This window comes from Octopus bimaculoides, chromosome 1, assembly GCF_001194135.2.
Source record: "Octopus bimaculoides isolate UCB-OBI-ISO-001 chromosome 1, ASM119413v2, whole genome shotgun sequence".
NCBI classification, from domain to species: domain Eukaryota; kingdom Metazoa; phylum Mollusca; class Cephalopoda; order Octopoda; family Octopodidae; genus Octopus; species Octopus bimaculoides.
The window spans coordinates 104,924,829-104,932,503 of record NC_068981.1 but is presented as its reverse complement, the minus strand read 5'-3'; the positions used below and the strand labels follow the sequence as shown (position 1 = coordinate 104,932,503).

General features: G+C 35.9%; 1 protein-coding gene across 1 annotated transcript in view; it reads right to left on the bottom strand.

Annotated features, from left to right (window-relative positions):
* Window positions 1-6,099: 6,099 nt before the first annotated feature.
* The window catches only part of LOC106871077 (integrin alpha-4), a 177,565-nt gene continuing 175,989 nt past the window's right edge, over window positions 6,100-7,675 (bottom strand). The window contains exon 21 of the mRNA XM_052968826.1: window positions 6,100-6,548. Coding sequence (XP_052824786.1) covers window positions 6,444-6,548 — 105 coding nt within the window. The 3' untranslated portion in view covers window positions 6,100-6,443. The remainder of the gene's footprint in view (window positions 6,549-7,675) is intronic.

Below are 7,675 nucleotides of genomic sequence, written 5' to 3'. Positions count from 1 at the left end.
TAATAATAATAATAATAATAATAATAATAATAATAATAATAATAATAATAATAATAATGCATACAATGAGTTTCTCTGCCCTAGGTGTACGGAAAACACTCGGCGAGAAATGGAAGAAAATTTGAAGAAAGAAGGAAAAAAAAACAACATAATAGTAATAATAATAATAATAATGATGATGATAATGATTTCAAATTTTGGCTCAAGGGCAGCAATTTTGGTGGAGGAGATGAGTCGATCACATTGACCCCAGTGTTCAAATGGTACTTATCTTATCGACCCCGAAAGGATGAAAGGCAAAGTCGACCTCGGCGGAATTTAATAATAATAATAATAATAATAATAATAATAATAATAATACAGGAGAAATACGGACATACATGTGCGCTCAGTAAGGAATGCAACAACCGAAAGAAGTATATGAAGAGATAGGGAAAATAACATTTAGCTTCACTTTCCACAAGGCTTGGGAACCGCCGAGGGTATAATTTGAGAATATAAATAACTCAAGCAATCAATAAACCGTGGATTTGCTGGACGTTATTTTCGTTCATAATAGTAGACAAAGAGACTTCTACGAAGATAGAAGGTTTTTGAATGTTAGAACAAGAACAAAAGAAACGATTCATTGGCTTATGAAAGATATCAGGCTGAGGTCTGAATTGGATAAATACAAGAAAAGTGTGAGAATGAATCTATACTTTGAAATATCCTCCTCGTAAAATACCCTGCAGCGAAAATTTTCTGATATTATGATACTAAGTCCAGGAGTTTCATATTTGGAGACAAAAGACTTTCAAAAATTCTCTTTCCGAATAAGAAATAACTTCTAAACAATAAATCCAACACAGTAGTAACAAAAACGACATCGACAGTAAGTCAAACAGCACTGGTTACTTTTGTTGCTTCAAATGATACAGCATAGGAACTATTAAGAGAACGACGACCAAATTCACAAGTTGCAGTGGATGACGCTATTCAATACTTAAACAAACATAGGTGGTCAGTTTTCCATGAACTAAAGACCTCTCTCTCTCTCTCTCTCTCCAGCACAGAGTAAGTTAAAGACTATAGCGCTAAACTTTAGCACTATGTCAGGAAATGAGATGAAAGTGATAGCACTTAGATTGAAATGGCACGATGCAGTGAGGAAGAGATGTGACTACAATTGTGCAGCGAGGAAGAGGTGTGACTACAATTACTGTATAATACAAAACGTCGAAGTTTTCCAGAGTAAAATAATGTCAAAGAACGCTAAAATAATATTTTATTCGCTCATTCAGACTCGAAAAATTATCATAAAGATGACCAATGCAATAAAATAAAATACCTTGCTGGCGAAAGAAATCAAAGGACAATAATCAAAGAGGAGGGGTTGCTAACCTATTCTAACGTGTATAAAATGGTATGGAAATCATTACTTCGGGCGTTGCAGATTTCTTTGTTGCAATAAAACCCCAGCCTTCTTACATCAAATTCCACATCTACTAGAAACCAGATATCCATTTTTATTATGTTTCCATTGACTCCGACCATGGGTATTACCTAGAACTTGAACGTGGTTTGGGGAGTTTTGGTAGCAAAGTACTGCAAGGCCTTGTGTCATTTGAATTTGTAAAAGTCATCAGTGAAATTAAGTTTGTCAATACGACAAATTCACTGTTTCTGATGAAAAACGACGTCTACTCGTTGTTCACTTGATATGGATCTAATGTAGCACCAGTATTGTTTCGGAAATCTACAGATCTTTTAGCGACGACTGTCTTTCTGAACACGAAGGATTTCAATGTTTCAGTACGTGAGTAGAAGTGAAAGCGGAGGCAGATAGTGGCCGTTTGGCCGTTGTGGCACTGTCTTCTTCAAGTACCTAAAAGCATTCTTAAAGATATCGTCTATTAGTTATCCTAGATATACTGCTCAATATATATAGGTACTTAGACAGTGTTGGAATTATGTGAGAGTAGCGAGTAGAAATTAAGACTGTAAAGACTTACTAAATTTACTCAGGGAGGGACTTCTAATTATTCGACAAAAACGACTGGATTTGCCGAAGAAGCCAACGCTAAATTTATTTAGTGAGCGGATACTAATAATTACGCTTTCCATATTTCAGGAAGTTGGCTACATATACAAGCTTGTAATTTGTAGTCAAGATAGAAAAGTTGATTCAACGTCAAAATTAAAGTCGCATAGTCACTCAACCTACTAGAAATAACAACTAAATTATTCTCAAACTACGTCTTACTATCCGCTTTATCAGAAGTTAGCTCAGTTAAACAAGTTAGGACTTCTAAACATTCAGTTATTGGAAGTTGAATATGTTACACTCTGAGTCATAAATCTTTCGGTAATTGGAATATTCAGTAAGTTAAACTGCAATTGACGAAGGATATTAAATAATGAGTGGGCTTAGAAGGAAAAATTAGTTTTGAATCGCTTACAATAAATAAAGAACTACTAATTGAAAATACTAGATTAATCGATAGACGAGAAGAGGCTTGTAGGAAAGCTATTGTTGTCGAGGTGCCTGGGGTAAGATTGACCATTCCTTTCGACGCTAAAGATAAAGATTGCATTGCTTGTGCGTGCTCTACAGCTTGAGACTACAGAAAATGTTTAAAAGATTTGTGCAGCCAAAGAATGATAGGATACTCTTTGACAATTTGAGTTTGGTGTGTAATATCCGAGTGTAAGCAAACATAGTACTCCTCCAGCTGGGTGTTTCCAAACCATTTGTTTGGGGGTATCTAACCAGTTTGGACTGTTTGCTACAGTTATCAGTAGAAGCGCTTGTTACTTAGCCCCACGTCAGCTCCGATTACTTTTTAGACAATATATTTGGGGTTACCTTAACCAAAATTTCTTTGCTTTTTAATATGGTACAGTGTGGTTCGAAGGAGATTTATCTGTTATTTCAAGCATTTCAGCTCCTTCATTGCTTCGTGATCTTTTACTTGCCAGAAATAGTGTAAAAGGTTTATAACATCTTAGATGCGGTAAGTACCGAGTGCCTACTCCAGAAGAATAACAAATTTTGATTGCATGCCTGATGACTCTATTTAAATATTTCAAAGTTCAGTTTTTTTCTCTTTGTCTTAGTAGTCATTTACCGTAACTGGCAGTAGACTTGAATCAGCTATGACAGCTGAAGAATAGATGCTGAGAATAGGAGATAAGGAATTATAATGGATAAATTTTGGTCTTAGCTGGTTAAAATATATTTCAGTTATCACATAGTTCGTTTGGTCTTGATAAGAGACGTCGGATACGTACAACAGGCAAAATCTCAGAAAGATCAATTCAAAATAACCTCCATCTCCTTGATCAAGGTAAATGGATATATATCGGAACTGTTAGGTATCAAGCTATCGATCCATCAACTGCTGACTTTCACTGCTAACTGCTGTACGGAGGCACTGTAGGTAATGATACTGCAATAGGTACTGATGCTACATCTGAAAGGTGAGGGTGTAGTGTATTTATTTCTTTTTGTCAGAAGTACTTTTTTTATCCTTGAGTTAACCAATATGGATTCTATTAAATCGAGCAAGAGACTTGACATTCGGAGTATTGTTACGCGTTCACAGTTTTCGACTCATTGGGAAATGTATCAAATGTGTCCGGTGTGTTCATTTGCTGCATTATGTCTGTTAATGCATGTAGAACAGATGAAGCCGTCACCTGAGTCCATTGTGAATATCACCCTACCGACTTCCCATTACTAATAATAATTTTCTCTTTCTGGTACCTATAGAGAATGAGGTCGGAAGGGTTGAAGACAGAAATTTCCCATCTGACAAAATTCCTCATGAACTTCTTCAAATATCACATGAAGTACGTGAGACTGCATATTTTACGAAACAAGGGTGAGAGAAACGAATTTAGTGTGGCTATAAGGTCCGACCTTTTAAGTTTGATTAGTCACAGGGTGTATTCCCATAACGGATGGCGATAGTGCTTTTAGTCTATCCTAATCCATCATTAAGGGCTGTCTAGCCATTCGGTGGATCTTTGTTATATACTTCGTATACAATACTATACATATATACATACATATATACATACATACATATATATATATATATATATATATATATATATATATATATAATCGTATATGTATATATATATTGTCGTTGTAATCGACTTAATCCCTTTGTCTGTCCTTGTTTGTTCCCTCTATGTTCAGCCCCTTGCGGGTAATAAACGAATAAGAAACGTTAGCACGCCGGGCGAAATGCTTAGCGGCATTTCGTCTGTCTTTATGTTCTGAGTTCAAATTCCGCTGAGATCGACTTTATCTTTCATCCTTTCGGGGTCGATAAATTAAGTACCAGTTGCGTATTGGGGTCAATGTAATCGACTGACCCCCTCCCCACAAATTTCGGGCCTTGTGCCTAGAGTAGAAAAAACATATACAGTAATCTCTCGACTATCGCGGTTGTTACGTTTCACCCACCCACCCGCCGCGATAGGGGAAAATCCGCGAAGTAGAAACAGTACTATACTGCATATTTTTAAATATAATTTGTGTATATTTATTTTATCATAAATGCAAAACAACACCACGGAGGAATCGACGTAAGCTTAAAAAATAAACCGAGACAGGTGAAACGCGATAGGTGAACCGCGATACGGCGAGGGATTACTGTACACATTTTGCCCTTTGTGATTATGCATGTATACCCCACATATATTAGGTTATGTCATTGTACTCTGTTTTGTATATTTGTTGCCCTCGTACCAATGTTAGTAATCAATATAATTATGTTAGTTCAAATATCAAATACATTAAATCACTTGGCAACTTTATGCAACCTTGGTGAATGGAGACGATTAAATTCCGATAGGATTAAATTACATTCATTTATGTTCCGGGTTCAAATGCCCTAAAGTCGACTTTACTTTTCATCTTGCTGGAGTCGATGAAATAAGTGCCAGCAAATATTGAGGTCAATTAAATTAACTGCAATTCTCCCACTCTCAATTTTGAAGTCCTGTATCAATGTAAAACTCATAACAATTCGTCTGGTTGACTGGGTGACTGGGTGGCAGAAACAATACAATGTTGGACTGAATGTCTAACCTTATCTCCTATGTTCAATTCCTACATGGGATTAATTTACCTATCATTCTCTCCCCACGAATCAACTTGGGTCGTAGTCGTGGCTCGTTTAGAAATTTTTTAAGTGGTTACTGATATATTGTACAATAACAACAGGAACTAGAATAATATTGATTTCCAATTTTGGCACAAATCCTCGAATTTTGAGGGAGAGGATATGTCGATCTCATCGACTCCAACTGATACTTATTTTATTGACCCCGAAAAGATGATAGGCAAAGTCGACCTCGATGGAATTTAAATTCAGTACGTAGAGACGGACGAAGTGCTGCCAAGCATTATGCCCGGCGCAAAGGCAGCAAGTTGGCGGAATAGTTAGCACACCGGGCAAAATGTTTGGTGACATTTCGTTTGTCTTTAAATTTTTAGCCCGAATTCCACCAAGGTCGACTTTGTCTTTCATCCTTTTGGGTTGATAAAATAAGTACCAGTTAAGCACTAGGGTTGATGTAATTGACTTTCCCCCTCCCTAGTCTTGCGTGCGTTGTGCCAAAATTGAAACCAATAATAATCTGACATTAGATTTAAAAAAAAGCTAATTGAATCGACACTAGTAAATTGTTGGTAGTTACTCTATGGATCTTGGGAGAACTGACTGTCAGTGATTTAAACTAACAACGTAACAGGAAATAATAGATTACTGTAAGATATTTAATATACTATTCAATAGATTATGTCACTCCATAGTCGTATAAGAAAGTTATTTTGTTACATTGGTGCATGATATTTAAAACTAACAGTCACTTAAAAAATTGTTATTCGATGTAGATTTCGTGCGTTGATACGAGATCATAAATTTTGGCTCTGTTAAACAGAATCCAGTACATGCGTGGTAATTGTTTTACTGATCCTCGAAAGATGATAAATAAAATAAACTTGCAAGGAACTCAAAACAAAGACGTATAGAAGAAAGTAATACTCGCAATTCTGTCATCCTTTCTATAAACAATGAAAAAAAATAGAATAACAAAACAAAACATCAAATAATATAATTACAACAAATCCAGTTAACAACTAAAAATAACAACGAAAGAAAAAAAATGTACGAGAAAGCAAAAATCAGAAAAATGCAGAAAAAGTTTTCGAATGTTTTTAGGAAAGAATCCGTTAATAAATTAAGATTTATATTATATTCCCATTTGAAAATAAGGCGCTACTGACCAGCATTTCTGATTTATGTTTCATGAATTCCTCCATTTATGAACACGATTTACAAGGATTGCCATCATTCAATGGGCAATTTTCGCAATTTACAGGAATAAGTTATTATTTAAATTCCTTATTTTCTACAATCTAATCGCCTTCTTTTTCTATGTTGCTATCTATTTTCATTTTCATCGTTTGGTTTTTTATTTTCGTTTCCATCTGGGTCGAGATTCTCTTTTTCTTCTTCTAACTTTTTGTATCGTGTGAAAAATCCAAGCTGCAGCATGAAAAGAAAAGAAAAGAAAAAGATAACGTGAATTACTTTATTGAAAACAGGAATATAGATTTCATTTGTAGGTGGAGGTTGTTGGATTGATAAGGGAAGTGTGTTTTAGACTTTTCTGTGTATCAAGAAGTACTGTCTCGAAAGTAATGACAGCTTTTGAGAAAGAGAGAAAAACCTCATCGTCGAAACAAAACTCCGGAAGAAAACCAAAACATTCAGATAGGGACCGTCGGGCTCTTACGCGAATTGGTAGAAAGGATCACAAAAGTACAACCCTCAAAATTACTGCAGAGCTTCATGACCACCTCGAGAACCCAGTTTCCAGAAAAACTGTTCGCCGGGCGTTGCATAAAGCTGCATTTCATGGGAGGGCTGCAATCAGAAAACCACAACTTTCAAAAAACAAACGTTGCAAAGCGTTTACAGAATTGGTCCCTAGAGCAGTGGAAGAATGTTATTTTCTCGGACGAGTCATTCTTTACCTTATTTCCGACCACCGGCCGAGTGTACGCATGGAAACAGCCAAAAAGAAGCATTTGACTCAGATTGCTTTCTTCCAACTGTTAAACATGGAGGAGAATCTGTGATGTTCGGTGGGGCTATATCTTGGAAATCCGCCGGCCCAATGGTTTCCCTTCATGGCAGAATTAATAGTCAAGATTAAGCATTTTATCTGATCAAATTTATCCTATGGTTGCAAACTGTTTCCGAGGGAAACGCAATCTTTCAGGATGATAATGCACCAATTCACACAGCTAAAGTTGTTATCGAATGGCACGAGGAACATTCTAGTGAAGTTGAACATCTTATCTCAAGTTGAACACCATTCATGGTACATTTTAGAAAAAACAAGTAAGGAGACGATATCCTCCGCCATCATCACTATAAGAACTGGAGACTGTTTTAGCTGAAGAATGGACAACAGTTCCTTTGGAAACAATTCAAACTTTGTACGAGTCCATATCTCATAGAATTCAAGCTGTAATTACTGCCAAAGGCGGTCCTACCCCATATCAAAATAAGTTCGTTTGAAATTTTAAGGTGTTTCCATATTTTTGTCCAAGCCCTGTATATATATGTATAATATATATACATATATATATGTATGTATGTATGTA